The sequence below is a fragment of the Etheostoma spectabile genome, chromosome 5 (assembly GCF_008692095.1).
Source record: "Etheostoma spectabile isolate EspeVRDwgs_2016 chromosome 5, UIUC_Espe_1.0, whole genome shotgun sequence".
Classification (NCBI taxonomy): Eukaryota; Metazoa; Chordata; class Actinopteri; order Perciformes; family Percidae; genus Etheostoma; species Etheostoma spectabile.
In genome coordinates, this window is record NC_045737.1 from 29,093,409 (window position 1) to 29,110,284 (window position 16,876).

The following is a 16,876-nucleotide window of genomic DNA, read 5'->3' on the forward strand; positions in this document are numbered from 1 at the left end:
TGGCTTTTAAAATGTCAAATCAACTGTTAAGTAACATCTATGGACTATAAAAACTTTGATATAAATGTTGTGCAGGTGTTCCCCATTGTACTTTTTTGTCTCAATTCACAAGAATCAATCTCATTCACTCAAAGAGTTGGACACTTTATTTACTTTGCTCAGGTCATTGGGAAATATTTCCTCTTCACAAAAATAGGAACCCATGTACATTTATTTTTAGTATCATTCTATTTTATTTATACATAGTGAACTTTCTATTTGCGGTTCAGAAAATAAAATCAGCTCAACAAAACAGATTCAATATTGACTGTCAGGAATGCTCCCTGACCTGCAGTGATCCCCCCCCCCCCTCCAAAAAAAAACATTGGACTAATGGCAGTCATCTTAAAGAGGAATGACATCGATAGTGTTTTTAAATCTGGTCATGATAGTTTTTAGGCAACTCGGCAGCTAATGTCTGTCAGATATTCATTAAGTTCTACTGGCACCCATCAAGTTTGCCAAAAAAAAAAGTATCCCTGTATGCCTTAAAACAACCTGGGGGTGGCCTGTAGCTCCCCCAGTAAGAGTGTGTGCCCCATGTAGGCTGAGTCCTTGGCAGCGGCCCGGGTTTGAATCCGGCCTGCGGCCCTTTGCTGTCATCCCCTTTCATGTATATCCACTGTCATCAAATAAAGGGAAAAATCCCCAAAATAGTCTTTAAAAAACAAACAAACTAACAATTCAGAAATACATGACTTGAATACAGTATCCTGTTACTGGTAAGGCAGCTGGGTGAGACTTTAACAGAGACATTCCACCTCGTCAGAAAGCAAGACTCTACCACAGCTAACGGCCTTTACACTCATCTCTGGGGATAGAATTCAGAAATGCAAAAAAAGATCCTGTAAAAAGTGATGCATTTTCATAATCAAGTAGGATCAATTATTACCTTGTATGATGGCCTTTCTTCCAGAACTTTCTGCGGCGACAATATTTACCCAGTCCAAGTTGTTAACAAGTGTCACTCCTGTAATTTGCTGCTCAATATGAAACACTAAAGGTAGTTCACTGTCCCCTAGGGGGCGAGAGTGTTTCAACAAGCTGTTTTTAAATCTGTATGAGAAGTAGCTTTTCCTCTGAAAAGGCAACAATGGTTTATTCTTCATGCAAATGGAGCTGGGCAAAAGATACCTCTTCACAGCAGCCATGTAAATTATGACATGGTTTTTTTTTTCTTCTATTTATTGGTGCAAAATAAAAACAAAAACCTTCCACTTAGATATTATCAATTCATCTTCTCGAAAGTAATACATGTTTTGAGACTTTTGTTTTAAATAACAGCAAAAAAAAAAGTAGGGGGTATACTGGAGCTGTTCCAGACAGCTGCTGCAAGTTGATTGGTTTAACATGTTCCTCCTTGGTGATGTCACTGTGACATAGTAAGGGTGTCACCCATTCACTGTCTAATTAAGGGGTGTGGATGCATTTTTGGCACTGTTGCTATTGAAAGCTCAATTCTCGTCTCGGGTAGAGCACACATTGGAAAGTCAATGTGACTGTTTACTTCCTCAAATCACATAATTACACTTCATTAGAACACGCTAAATTTACTTTATGGATTTGACCTATTATAATGACTTATTTTACTTTATAATTTATCAATGAACAAATCCACTCAAATGAAACATCCATTCCAGGCTTAACTGTCTGTATAAAAAAAGATGTATCAACATAGCCTTTTAATTTGGAAGGTTGGCTATATAAAAAGAAAACAAAACCGTTAAAAAATAATAAATGGGTGACCAGTCTTCATTTCTCTACACCTTTCCGTCCATTCCAATCCTATGATTAACAACTTACACAATAAACAATGGTTCTTATTTTTTTTTTTTAGACAAAACAAAAAATCTAAGTTGTTTTGGTTGTGCAAGGCTGGACTCATTCTGAACTCTTGGGGTGAGGTATTCTTATCTTCAGAACGCTAATATATCTGCTCAGCACTCGTGTCAAAGGTCATGTTGAAATCAGACAGCTTCACTAAAACAACAGAAGCCCGTGATGATGTACTGCATCTTTATGAAGGGAATACATGCGGCTCCGCTTTACTTGAGCCCTATTAATCTGAGACAGAAGGAGCCATTCAGTATGCATTATTTTATATATCAACTAGCACCTCTGCTGGTTGCATTCATTCCTGACAGATTTCTTTTTGACAAAGGAATTTAATCATTAAGAAAGTCTTGCTCAATGAATTTGGAACGCAACCAACAGACATGATACGATAGTTTCCCTTCTCTCCATCCCCCTTTCACACCTCCCTCATCCTGTGGTGCAAATGCAGTTGGTGCTGAGCCATTTGATCGGCCCTCTCATCAATTCTCTAAGCTGTACAACTCCACCAAATATGCTGGAGATGCCATGAACAGAACAAATTAATGTGACGCACTTAGACTTCTTTGCAATTGATTCTGAAAGGACATTCGTCTCCTACAGAGGTCCGTGGTGAGGACATCGGTGTTTGATATGTCCGTGTAGCCGTGTTTTTGTTCAGCAAGGTTTGTGTGATATTTGGAACAACGTACGCTTCAGGACCACAGCTGAGAGACGACAGTAATAACATTAACGTCCACTCTTACGACCAAGACGATGAGCCACAAAATGTTAATGACGAGACACTCCTCACAAACAACAGCCTGCAGCGGTATTAACTGACAAACAACCCTGGTACAAACACACACAGGCATTTGTCTAGACAGACCCACACGCGGGCAGACAGGTCCTCTGATTGGACAGTAACTCCAGAACCGGCAGCGCTGTGTGCCACTGACTGGCCGTTGTCTAGACGTCACTAAAATAAGAGAGATGAGAGAATCTCTTTGCAGCAGGGTGTTCGTTGTCGTTGGAGGTGGGTGCCGTGTCCCTGCTCACACTGATATCTCATATGTGGTGCCTCCAACGCCTGTCACCTTTTTGACATTACTGTGGCGACTGGGGCTGAGGGTGGAACCCTGGGCACTGGGGTGGCAGTCCATCTGCCCATTAACTTTCATGGCCTCTCTGAGTGGAAAGAGAAAAAAAGGAAAATTATTCAACACAAGGAGCCAAAGAGATTAATCATAAGGCAAACAAAAAAGGCTTGTGGCAACATGCAGATTAGTTGATATTAGTTGACAGATTTAAATGACAAAAACCAAACAGCAATATGTGATTTGATACTTGTTAGTGCAACAAAATGCTCGGAGATGTTAGACGAGTAGGCGAAAAGCATGCAAAAGAAATGAGAGGAGTTACACAACTTTATTCATTCGTCAAACGATACAAAAACGGATATTTTCTAGAAAAGCAAACATTCAGAACATGTAAGAATTTACACCAGACAGTACTTAACATGAATAAATGGACATAACAGCTGGACAAATACCATATACAAATGCTACACGTTGCCTCTGTTAGGACTAGTACGCTAGTGCCCATGAATGTCTGCTGTGCCCAGCAGAAGGACCAGGGTTTCCATGGGGAACACATTCAATGCCCAGCAGTCCCCACTGGCTCAGTATAATGCATGCAGTCCCTCGGGGGGAGCGTTAGGATTCATACCTTGGGCCCCCTAGACGAGACGAGTCTGTCCTCTCAAGAGCACTGATGAAGGAGAGTTTCTGGTGGGAGTAGGAGGGGGATCGGGGCATGGCAGGGGAGTGTGGCTGGTGGGCCGGGGAACGATAGAGGCCCTCGGGGCAAGTGGCCCTGCTCTGGCTGCTGTTGCTGCTACTGTGGTCTGTATGCAGGGAGGTGGATGAAGTCCTAGGGGCACGACCCAGCGTGGAGCCGGTATGACGCAACACAGGGGTTCGTTGCCCATAGCTCACCAGCCCGACCCCCATGAGGTTGTCCCTGGAGCCTCCATAGGCGGGGGGCGTTGGGCCTCTGGAGCCGGGGCCTCGAGGCCCATCTGGGTAACAAGCATTGGAGGGTAGGCCGTAGCCCCCATCAAACACGCCAGAGTCCTGAGCATAGCTATGGGTCTGGGAGCGCCCATGCACTATCTGCCGTTTCTCCCTTTCCTCCATCTCCTTTCGCTCCTGGATGGAGGCCATGATGGTCTGGGAGAGGTTGTCGTAGCGTACCGGGGATGGGTCCCTGTCCTTTAGGTGAGGGGATTGCCTGCCCACCCCACTGGGTGGCATCACTGGGCTGAAGGTGGGGGTGACCTGGTGCCGTTGCATTTCAGGTTCTCGGATGTGGCACATTTTGGTGGGCAGGTAGGGCGAGTGGAACCCCACGGAGGGCATACCACGGTGGGCCATGCACTCACTGGCAGCGGCGGGGGAGATGCTGGGATTGAGCAGGCTGTCATAAGACAAGCTGCCATTACGGTTGGAGAGCGTGTTGGGCGAGAAGACGCTCTTGTACGGGGTGGAGGTGACTGTCTGCGGCTGCAGGGCTGGGAGCTGGCCCTTCTCCGGCCGGCGGGGCCCCTGCTTCAGGCTGAGCGAGCGGGAGTCAGAGGGGTGGGGGTCAGAGTCCAGCTGGAGGGGAGAGGACTGGAAGGTGCGGTGGAGGGGCGCGTTGGTGTATTCAGGCAGGTCCAGGTTCGGCTCAGAGCGGTAGTCATGACCACGGACACCCTCTTCCAAGATGGCCGAGGTCTTCCGCTCATCTGACATGATGATCTGAGGAGCAAACAGCAGAACGTCAAATCTTAGTGAAAATGGGAATGAAGTCCTTTTCCTTCACCACCACCACTTTTGAAGCATGCAATAAACCGTAGATGCTAGATTGGATCCACTAGACGGGTCGACTTCAACCGACGTGCCTCACGGCCCGCCTTATTCTGCCTCTGATTGGCTTACCCTGGTATTCTTACCCTAACTTACCCCACTCCTTGTGCCTAACCCTAACTACGTCAACCAGTCTAGCAGATCTGATTTAGCATCTACCGTAATAAACCTCAAACATAAGTGCCAAACAAATCATGTCTTACAGTACCTTCTCTCCAGCTGTGTGGTAGTGGACTTTAGGTATGGTGCCAAACGTCGGTCTGTACTTGTACATGGCTGGAGTGGAAGGGTGGGTCTTACCAGGAAGAGAACTATCTACATCACACACACAGAAAGAAGACCAGAGTTAACGTGTGCAGGTAATAGAAACCACACAATTAGACAAGCTCTGATTGCAAGCCAGTTCTGGGAGAAAAGACAAGACCTCAGAGCAGAAGACTATGATCAAAGAGTAAAGAGGCTGTAGGGATCGATACCTTGAAACACACCATCACCATTCCTACACAATGATAATACACTGGAGTGGCTGGGCAGTCACACGGTAAGACCCTATTCTGTGACTGATCTGCAACACGTTTGAGTCCTGCATCAACCAGCAGTCTATCCTTGACTGATTTACCTTATCCTTGAGCAAAGCATGGACCTATGTATGTTGTCTCTAACAACTTGTATATACAAGGAACTCTTCCACAAATTCTAATTTGCTTGAAAAAAAAAAAAAGAGGAGCCAATTCATTTTGACCAGCTGCAGTACTCTGAAGTAGGACCAGGCGGTGATAGTGCTCCATGGGAGAGCAGAGCGCGTTCCCTCCCTGCTATAATGCACCAGATGCTCTAGAGAGAACCTGCTGTTGTATGTTCACACTATTATTGACACTTCATACTATCGAATGCAACAGTATAGAGAACACATTCCCAGTAGCACCCCTAGCTGTAAACCCACCACCACAATAGAATATGTCACAGACCCTAATGTACACAGATGGCTTCCTAAGGCAGTCAATGTTTTTGCTTAGTCCTGATTCTAGACCATATTCTTCTCCGATCCCCTCCATGTGTCAGAGCTCCATTGCTACACGCCACCACAAAAAAAGCGAGGCATTTGTTTTGCAATGATTCACTCGTAAATCTCCCAATTGTACTTCCTATTTCCCAATCGGATGCTGATTCACTGAACAGGGCTTGCCTCCTCGCTACAAATCACGCCTATTCTCTAGAGAAAAAAAACGGCCACCAACCTGCCACTGGGACAGACGTTTCTCACGCTAAACTAAAGGCAAGTCACACACTGGGGCACTGGTGATGTACAGAGTGGAGTTTGGGTAATTGCTGTTTGACACCCCCCCCTGACAGGAAACAGAAATGGGATTGATGGTGGCTGACAGGAGAGAGAGGGAGAGTTGTTCCCATGTTTCTTACCTTCGCTGGATGCCATCTGGCTCTTCAGCTGGTTGTACCGGTCAGCTTTGGGGGGCAGCGGCGGCTGGGTGTCTTTCTCGTCCAGGCCGTCCAGGCTGCTTTTGGACTGCAGGAGGGGGGCAGGGGGTTACGAGCATCCAGAACAGGTGGGGGGGACAGCAGACGAAAGAGAGAAGAGCATGTGTTCCAGCTAGGGATGCACCAACAACTCTCACAGACGGTTGTAGGGTAGCTAAGCCGCACTAGGCAGATGCTCTACTTTTCTTTTTCTTTTGTGGGTAATGAAGTGGAAATGATGAAATGATCTCAGTGTTGGATTAAGTTTTTTTTTCTCAATAGTTCATTAATGTGTTAAAAACAAGAGTACTCAACTTATTTAGCATTGCTCACAGTGTAAAACTAAAATCCATGCAGCAGAAACAGCAATGTTTTACATTCACAGTCTTCTTCCTTGCCAAAACCTGACGCCTACATGATCCACAATGCAACTGCTGACTGTTAATTCAGTGATTTGGGTGTGTTATGCTAGTAGCAGCTAACGTAGCCTCGAGCCGAGTTCGAGGAGCAGGCTACAGAGGTCTGGTAAGCTCGCTGCTTTTTAACTTTTTTTTTTTTTTTTACAATTTTTATGTAGCCTTCAGTTAATTAGGGAATTATTATTTGTTTAAAGATCATTTTTTGGGTATGTTAGGCCTTTATTTCAATAGAACAGCTTTGACTTGAAAGAGGAGAGAGAGCTGGAGAGGAATGACATGCATCAAAGGGGCGCAGGTCGGAGTCGAACCCGCGGCCACTAAGCTGCGGAGCAAACCTCCATTTATGGGCGCCCGGGGAGCTCCCCTCGTAGAGCGTCATGCAGCTCCCTCCGGAACCCCTTAAGGATTTCTACATCTTTTTGACATTATGCAGTATTGCTCCCCGAGACCTGTAAACAGACTTTGATGTGTAAAATTGTTGAAGATCCCCTTTATGTCAGAGGAGATTTTCTATTTCACTCACTGGATTTCTCAGCTTGACGAAAAGCGGTCAGTGACCAAACCCGAACATCAGAAAATAGAATCTAAAGGGATTAGGACGATTTTTTCACTGGAGCCCCTCGTGCTTGAAGCTGATGAGATTATGTATTTAACAAGTATAGACAAAATCTGCAACGCCTCCTTAAAGGACCATGAATAACCTACAAACTATTTACAATTCTCTGCAAGTTGATTTCAAATAAATAGCATGAAGTGAAACCAACGGCTATGGCCTCTAAATCATTTACATTGTAAATGATTGAGTCACTTGGCATTGATAATGCTTTAGATAAAGGAAATCTATCTGACTTCAGGGAGCTACTGTACCCTCGTATATGCTGTATGAATGTATGAAGTTGGAAATAACAGGGTAAAAAAGCTTTGTTACTGTAGATGACTCACCTTGGAGCTGATGATGGTGCTGTGGATGCCGTTGTCGCTGATCATGATGGTGATTTGCCTCTCCGACAGGTCAGGTCTGATGAATGGGGGCTGAATTCTGACACTGGGCTTTTTCCTGGGGTCCGACGTGTACCTGTGCATAAAAATACAAGGCCAGCAGACATGAAAACACAGATTCTCTATCGCCGCTGTACTTTCCCAATTTTTAATTTCTTTGTATATTTTGTCAGTCAGCGTTTGTAACACAGGCGACCCAGCACACGATGTACTACTACAGTACTTCACATCAAAGTATACACCACACATGCAAAGGAGGGGGGGGCACTAGCTTTGTCTTCTTGACTGCTGCACAGTAGAGAAAACCTTTGCTGTTTTCATGTTTCAGAAAGCTCTTCTTATTCTAGTCTCACTGCACCCCCAACCTTTAGAACGTAATCTTTATTTCTAGATAAGAAATGCTCTGGGTTTATGTGCAGAGAGTGAGACCTGAACTCTTCCAACTGGGATCTGTACTATATGGAGCTCAATACAGAATCAATAAATTATTTCTGAATACAGATACAGATATATGACCTGATTTATATACTGTATATGTATGTATATCCATAAATAAAACCTATGGAAATGTACATAATAACAGCTAACATTACTAATATTATTTCAGTACTCTTCTCCACCTTGATATACTGCACCTTTTCCTCCACTATCAACCCTTCCTGAGATAAACAGTGCAGAGGACAAAGTTGACATTAGAGAATCACTCGGAGTGATCTCATTTGGCTCGTTACAAAGTTTGAAACAGATGTTTCAAACACAATACGCTGATAGAAAATGTCTTACAGGTTTTTTTCCCCAACCCCTACATAAAAAAACAATGCTGCTAAATGAATGTGACTCAACAGTCTGGTCCTACGTGCTTTGAGTCAACACTTCAGTAAATCAAACCCCTTCCACTAGGCACTATGCAACAACTTAACAGCAGCTGCTTGTAACACAGCGCCCCCCCCCCCCCCCGATGTTTTCTCTCTGCAGTCCCACTGTTGATTTTCATGATGTGGAACTCATCCCTATAGGTTGTAAAACTGTGTTGGGGCTTTTAGCGATGCTGCGTGTTGACTAGCTCTGTTTCCCATTAACTGTTGTCCTCCAGAGTGATTCACTTCTCTCAGCCATCTGCCTCTCCCCGGGGTGCTGGCTGCTTTCAGGCATTACACACCTCCCCAACCACCTCAGAGCGCCGCACAACACACACACACACACACACACACATATATCCACACACACACACATTAACACACACACACACACATTAACACACACGTGGTATGTGTGTGTGTTATTAATTCAAGTGTTTTACTAAGGCTTGGATGGTTACATAACCCCAGTAGACATGCATTTGTAATATATATTTTACTTAAAAAAATGTTTGAACCTGTGACATATATTAAAACATATTATAAAAAACATAAAACATATTATATTGTATTATATTATATCATTATGTATACATTACTATATTCCTTGTTACATTCAGCCTTAGACATCGCAATACTGTCTACACAAATTCATTTATTATTAGAGATGTAAGGATGCATCGGTCTAGGCTTCATGTTCTTTTGATTTCATCTTGTTTGACTTTAGATGACATGTTCCTTGGATATTTATTATATTTAAGAGATTTAATTGAATTGTTTTGATGTGGGATTTGTTATTCGGGGCGCCCTGGGAGCTCACCCGGTTGAGAGTGCGCCCCACGTACCGAGGCTCAGTCCTTACCACAGCGGCCCTTTGCTGCACGTCACCCCCCCCTTTGTCTTCACCCGCCTTTTGTCTCCCCCCTTTCCTGTCTTCAGCTGTCCTATCGAATAAAGGGCAAAAAAGCCCAACAAATAATCTAAAAGTTAAATAAATAAATCACATTTTTAAGACAAAATAAAACCTTTCTTTAAAATTTGTTTTTGTTGTCTCAGATTCAGTCTTTACTTAATATTTTTGTGTTTTTTTTGTTATTCAATGAGCATGGTTGGCGGTGCATGAGGCCAACGACTACTGTTTTCGTTGTGCGCATGACAAATAAAGAACCTTAATATGCATAACCATACACAAACGTATTCTCTCAAGTACATAAATACAGCACTAGTCACTCTAATGTGTAGGCTGCTAATAGAAAAAACAACCTGATCCACATCTACTGTGTACACACACACACACACACACACACACACACAGTATACAAAGCATCTTACCTAGGTGCCAGGGGACTACATAAGACATACTCCACGTTGCCACAGCAACCCCTGGTGAAGGGATTGACTCCTCCACGGAACTTGCCCGTCACCTGAGGAACACAACGGCTTGTTAGGAGTCAGCAGCAAAGGAAGGCCTCGGGGCACACGAGAGGTCCAGGGCTCCACAAAGACGGCGATTCATTTGTTGAAGCACCACATAATTATTGTGTATGGGGATATCTGTGTTGTTCACATCCAGGTATGGATTTCTTTCTTAATTTTCTTTATTATCATTATTATTGCAGTTCCACATGGACATGACAGGGTGTTCAGTTCAAGGAGACCATGTTTACACTGAACATCTTGACACCACTAACAAACACTGATACAATAAAAAAGGAAAATTGTAATAAAAAAGACAAATATACAAATATCACACACAAAGGGGAAGGGAGTGACCACTGTCTACAGAAACATCACTGCAGTATGGGTAATACTACTGCCTCGTACATTAGGGAACTTCCATACACATCCATAAATGAAAAAATATGAAGGATGTCTCTGCTCAATGCCATGTGTTCCCTAACATAATCTAAGAAAGGTCCCCATATCTTATTGTACTTATTTGCTGATCCTTTCAAAGAGGATATAATTCCTAACTGAAACGGTTTAAAAATGAGTGGAATAATTACAGAGATTTTATAAATATTTTAAATAACACAAAACAACCAAATTGTGGTAGGAAATACATCTTATTTCATATACTGCTTTAGTAAAAAAAAAATTTTTTAAAGTGACAAGTAGCTGTCCACTGTCGACGCATATGCAGGACGCAAAAAACTAAAATTACTGTTACACTAATCTGGACATGTTGCCGTGCCAACGTTATATATATAATAAAGGCGGCCTAAATGTCATGTACGTAGGCCTACATACATTTGCTGTGAGCTTACTAGTTAATTGTGCGTTTTGTGTAGATTTGAGCTCTGTTCCACAAGTGGTAGACCAGGTCTCAACTGCTACAATTAGTTTTTCTTTTTTTCTTTTTTTCCACCTATGTGGTTCGGTCGGAACAAGCCCGTCAGCAGCTCCTGCCCTCACCTGTTCATTGGTGGTTCGCCCCCGAGCAACAAGCACCATATGGAAACCCGTGAGTCCCATGACTGGAATGAAGAACAGGCCGGCCACACACATCACCGCCAGACTGGACACGGGCGTCAAAGATCACCAACAACAGTACAGGACCACAGGGACACGGCCAGACCTCCATTCACTCAGGACACAGTATTCAGCAAAACAAAAGAGGGCTGCAACTAACGATTCATTTAACAGTCAAAGAATCTGTGGATTATTTTCTCCTTTAAGCAATTAGTTGTTTGGAAAATGCCAAAGCCCAAGATGACGTCCTCTGATGTCTCATATTGTCCTTAACTGAAAGATATTCAGTTCAGTTCAGGGAAGAAAATATTCACATCAGGGAATTGTTTTTTTTAAATGAAAAATGACTCCTTTACAGCTGTAAAAAATGAACAAACAAGCGATTAAATGTCTAGTTAAAAGAATGAGCAGGCGTAGCAGGGAGAGGATACGTGACGGTGGTGTGCAGGGCTGCCAGTCTGTCTCGGTGGTGGAGGACGAAGATGAGGCCGAAGGAGAAAACTCCCACCATGTGGATGCTCAACGACAGCAGGAAGAGGAAGAAGTAGCGGTAGTTCCTCCGACCGATGCAGTTGTTCACCCAGGGACAGTGGTGGTCAAAGTCCTGGGGGGGGGGGGGGGAGACAGCGAGTTACACCTCTATAGTCTACTTATAGAGTCTCTTTCCCACAATTCAGCCCTGGTGCAGAATTTCCATGTTATTTTTGGATTAAAAGCAGGTTGAGGTGCTATGTAAAACTGTGAAAGCACCTGTGCCCTAAAAAGAGACGCTAGTATGTCCTTACGGTTGTGATGTCATAACTCATATACTGTATGTATATATATACTGTACATATATCGGAAAGTTCAACTACAGGGCTGTTACAGTCATACATGTTCTAGTACAAACTCAAAACACAAGTATGAAGCTGAAAATGAGCTGAATATGGGAACTTTAACTCCAATTAATATCCAATACGACCTAGTGATTAAGGGTGGCATCTGAGATTCTCTGGCTGCCCTACTTTCATCAGTCAATGTGTAAATATTAATTTACATCCTCATTAAATTCTTATCTAGGTTCTGAAAACACTCAAAAAGTCAAACTCAGCTTTATGAAGGAAACAGGGAGCAGGAATCCATTCTGCACCCTGTGTGTGTTGTGTGTGTGTGTTGTGTGTGTGTGTGTGTGTGTGTGTGTGTGTGTGTGTGTGTGTGTGTGTGTGGTTGTGTGTGTGTGGTGTGTGTATTTGTAAAGCCAAAGTGAGAATTTGAGAGCTAATACTTACAAAGGTAATTTATGGTTGAAGCTGCCGACAGCAGATATTTACGCCGGTAATTATGATTTTAATGAGGTTCTTCTTTTGCCAAAAACCACAGATATTTAGAAGAAGTTATTAATATATATATATATATATATTTAGCATTTGTCTCAGATTTGAATTCTTGGCAGGATAGAGATGCCTCCTAAATGGATTTAAGCTACAAACATATGCACTGTGTACATACAAAGTGAATCAAATTTCTGACAAATCTGTCACAGCATCTGTCAAATGCTAGCACAGTGTCAGACATTTCAGTGTGTATACTGAACATACAGTCTCTCTGTTCGCATATTAGTATTCACACACACACACGCACACACACACACACACACACGCACACACACGCACACACACACACCTCCACACAGTTGTCACAGACGCTGCAGTGCGAGCAGCGAGGCGGCCTGTAGAAGTGACAGGTGGCGCACCACTTCATCCGGACCTGAATGCCCTTGATCTCCACATTCTTGTAGAGCGGCGCTCGGAAATCATCGTCCTTGTCCTCGTCCTCGTCCGCTGTGGGGCAACACACACACACACAAAAAGACACACACACGGAGACACACACGGAGACACATTACCAAGGCAGATGTGTATATGGTGGAGTGTGAGAAAAGCAAACACAGAGCGTAGTTTTGATTTACGATTCCATTTGACTGGGACACCAGGGGAGCACCTTAAACGAAGCCCCCCCCCTGCTGGTAGCTGTCTGCAGAGAGAGCTAACACTGAGAGAAATGCTCATTTTTATGGACGTGACCTATCCATTCTGCTTTCAGCATTAAGACTGATTAACAAGCACACTGTGGGGCGCCCGGGCAGCTCAGTTGGTAGAGCGGGCGCCCATATGTAAGAGTGTACTCCTCAACGCAGCGGACCCGGGTTCGACTCCGACCTGTGGCCCCTTGCTGCATGCCTTCCCCCCCCCCCTTCCCTTTCACATCTTCAGCTGTCCTGTCAAAAATAAAGACCAAAGAAATGAATCTATCTATAAAGAAAAAAATAAATAAAACAAGCACACTGTGAATCATGTATAACAGAAGCGGTTTTAGAAATGATCAGAATGATCAAATGATCAAAAAAAATAATTTAATGGGAATTAAAACCATGTAACTGAACCCATAATCTGTAAAGTACAGTAAAAAACTAGGATTGGCTTCCCCCCCCAGCCTCGGTGCGACTCTGCAGTCAATCGAACGGTTAATGAGAAGCTGTGGACATGGGGCCGCTTTCTCACAGCTTTTTGCTTTGGAACTGGAGTGGAAAATAAAATATCTTCAGCTGATCAAGGATACTTTCAAAGCATCTACACAGAGCTCCAACCACACACACACCAACACACACACACACCACACACACACACACACCACACACACACACACACACACACACACACACACACACACACACACACACACACACACACACACACCACACACACACACACACACACACACCACACACACACACACACACACCACCACACACACACACCACACACACACAACACACACACACACCACACACACACACACACACAGCGAAAGAGCAAACAAGAGAGAAACAAAGCTAGAGCAGAGAAATAACCAGTTCCATAAGCCGAGATTGCTCTGTTATTATGGCTGTCAAGTGTCTTCAATAGATTTTAAAGGTAAACCGCCTGCCCCCCCCCCCCCCCCCCCCCCAACAGAATCAAACAGCCGTTCCGCTTGTTTCTCCCGACAGCTTCTTCTCTACAAATGCTCTGTGCACAAAGCAGTGGCCTATTTCACACAATGTACACTACAAAAACAACATACCGTGCTTCAGTTACACTCAGTTCTTGCCGAACATTAAAATTATTATTTTTAGCTCAGAAGAGGGAGTACATTTTGATTTTAAGAAGCATTCTGAGGACATATCTACAAGCAGGACAAATTTACCTGCTGCTTAGGTGTTACCCACCAGAGCATCGTTACCTGTGTGTGTGTGTGTGTGTATGCGCGGACACCAAGGTTCTTCTAGTTTTTTGAATTTTCAATAATTCTTTAATTCCGCTTAATTTTTGTAAGTTTTCAAATTGCCTTCACAGTAGTTTTAGTTAGGGCAAATACTAAATACCTGGTTGGAGGGGGGTCCGGTGCCTTGCTCAGAGCCTAGAAGGGGAACAGGCATCTTTACAGCTACCAGTCCACACTACTTTGGTCCGAAAGGGGGACTTGAACCAGCGACCCTCAGGTTCCCAACCAAACTCCCTACGGGCTGAGCTACTGCCCCCCCATCCCTTATTAAAGGGTAAACTGTTATGGTTTCTGTTGGTTTTGAGGCTGTCTTATAGTTACCTGCTATTTTTGTGCATTTTTTCTGTTTCCATGTGTCCTCTTATTGTCTACTTCCTGTCTTGTGTTTGTGCCATGAGTGTCTGTATGTTCTGTTTCCTGTTTTATTTTGATAGTCTGTTCTTCTGTCTAGTCTTGTCTGGTTTTGCTTGTCTGGTCCCGCCCTGATGTGATTCACCTGTTCCCTGTTTGCTCGGTACCTGTTGCATATAACCTCTGTGTTGCCGTTGACTCGTGTCACATCCTTGTGTTATGGTGTGTTATGGTGTGTTATGGTGTGTTTGTCGGTGTGTTATGGTGTGTTATGGTGTGTTATGGTGTGTTATGGTGTGTTTGTCGGTGTGCTCAGCATTTGGATACTTCCCTACGGTCATTATTTCCCTGTGACTTTTTCCTGGTTTTTGTTTTCCCCTTTCTCTTTGGACTTTTTGGATTTGGGACTTGGTTTTTTCCCCTTGTGTCGTTTGTTTTTGTATTTTTGATCCCTGTGTTGGTTTGGACATTCTGCTTCTGTTAATAAACCCTCATCATTAACTCCATGCCTGCCTGCCTGGTCTCTGCATGTGGGTCCTCGATTCCCTCCCTTGTGACAGTAAACTGTGTCTACATGAACTCACGCTGAGCAGGGGCGGGATGACACTTAGGCAGGATGGCTGGATATTAAAGGGGATCAACTCATTGACCTATAAGTAATAAAATGAGCACTCAGCCACACACTGCTAATATGTACTGTAGCTGTTGCCTAGGGTGACACGGTAGAGCTTTCAGTGTCTTGTTCTGAAAAGCTTGACACGAACAACAGCTATTGCTGAGGAACGGTACAATGACCAGTGGTGGAAGAAGTTTTCAGATCCTTAAAAGTAAAAACATCACGCTGTAAGAAATGTTAAAGTCCTGCATTGAAAATTTTACTTGAGTAAAAGTTTGTAAGTATCATCAGGGAAATGTACTCATTGTTTTAGACATTAACAAAACCAAAAAATCACTGGATTCCCACACCACAGTGGGTAACAGTGCTAGCCTACTTTATGTTGACCCCATAGACAAGCAAAAGACCCACTCCACTTATGAAAATGAAAAGAAATACACGCATTCTATGAAAAACTTAATTGCTTATGTGGATCCTGCATAAGGTCAATAAAGCTATTAACCAGCAGGGAAACTGAAAATGTCACTTACTGAGTCCTGCATTTTGCAATGGCACCCAGATGCTTGTAACTGTGCCGCCTTATTATCTCAACTATCTCATCTGTCCATTACCTCATTTTGCAGTTTCCCCCAAAAGGAAAATGATAATAAATGTCCGCGCCATACATCAATGACCTTAATGGGGTGAAAAATCTTTAATAGACACCAACCTTTCATTCTCACTTTTACAATCTAAGTGGCGGGAGTGATTCTCTAAGCAGATGCCATTTAACGGCTATGTCAGTTCTTTTTATGTAATAAAACTTTACAGGTGGTCTGCAGCCTGGGAGATATAACACAAAGAGCTCCCCCTCCCTCAGTAGTGTAGAAAACCCAGGCAAGGCCACCGTCACCTCTGGGGGAACCAGATTACCCGCTCTTTATACAACATAATGATTATTACACCTTAACGGGCAGGTGGAAGACAGGTACTCATCATTCACAAGAAATTTACAAACATCCCCGAGGATGAATTTAATCATATCTTAACCCAGACATAGCACTGAGGTCAAGAGGCCTCCATCAGGAGCATAAGTCAGCGCGGCTCGTTTGACAGGCCAAGCAGCCGAGACATGCTGAGTGTGGGGGTGTGGACTGTTACAGGCTGTAAAGTGGATAATAGAGTCCTGAGACGGCGGGTAGCATCGCTGCTCCGATAAATACAGCGCTATTAAAGGTGTCCCCTCGACATGACGACTAAACAGGGAGGTGTGTATATGCATTATGGCAGATACTATTATTTTTTGTTGTCAAGATAAATTTCGCAGGTATTGCTGTCTCTCCCCCACGTGTAATGTTTCCTAAAGTCACTTTTCTTCTTTTCCTAAACCCATCCGATCCGTTCTTCCCGGCTGTCACGGAACCGTAAGCCCCCCCCCCCCCCCCCACGACCTTTTCCTTAACTTAACGGGCCTTGTTTATTTCACAGAAGTCTTCTGTGTGCCCATCTCGGAATTTTTTTGCAATTCTGTGGAACTGCCACAGATTTTGAGTTGAGGTTGGAGTGTTCATTTCAGGGAATTCTGGGAGATCAGGCTGCATTAGGTACAAACTCAGAACAGCAACAATCACACAGAAGTACATT

General features: G+C 43.7%; 1 protein-coding gene across 2 annotated transcripts in view; it reads right to left on the reverse strand.

The window, feature by feature from the left end:
• The window catches only part of zdhhc8b (zDHHC palmitoyltransferase 8b), a 92,342-nt gene that overhangs the window by 18,543 nt on the left and 56,923 nt on the right, over positions 1 to 16,876 (reverse strand). Inside the window, exons 3-11 of one of the 2 annotated variants that reach the window (XR_004332074.1) lie at positions 12,646 to 12,803; positions 11,415 to 11,587; positions 10,927 to 11,029; positions 9,844 to 9,935; positions 7,598 to 7,730; positions 6,180 to 6,285; positions 4,969 to 5,075; positions 3,580 to 4,652; positions 2,670 to 3,039 (exon numbers count right to left, since the gene is read on the reverse strand). Coding sequence is in view for 1 of the 2 variants with exons in the window: in XM_032516288.1 (XP_032372179.1) it covers positions 2,907 to 3,039; positions 3,580 to 4,652; positions 4,969 to 5,075; positions 6,180 to 6,285; positions 7,598 to 7,730; positions 9,844 to 9,935; positions 10,927 to 11,029; positions 11,415 to 11,587; positions 12,646 to 12,803 (2,078 nt within the window). In the remaining variant the exon portion in view is untranslated. Of the gene's footprint in view, positions 1 to 103; positions 3,040 to 3,579; positions 4,653 to 4,968; positions 5,076 to 6,179; positions 6,286 to 7,597; positions 7,731 to 9,843; positions 9,936 to 10,926; positions 11,030 to 11,414; positions 11,588 to 12,645; positions 12,804 to 16,876 lie in introns of those variants that run through there. The other variant, XM_032516288.1, reaches the window with a different exon arrangement.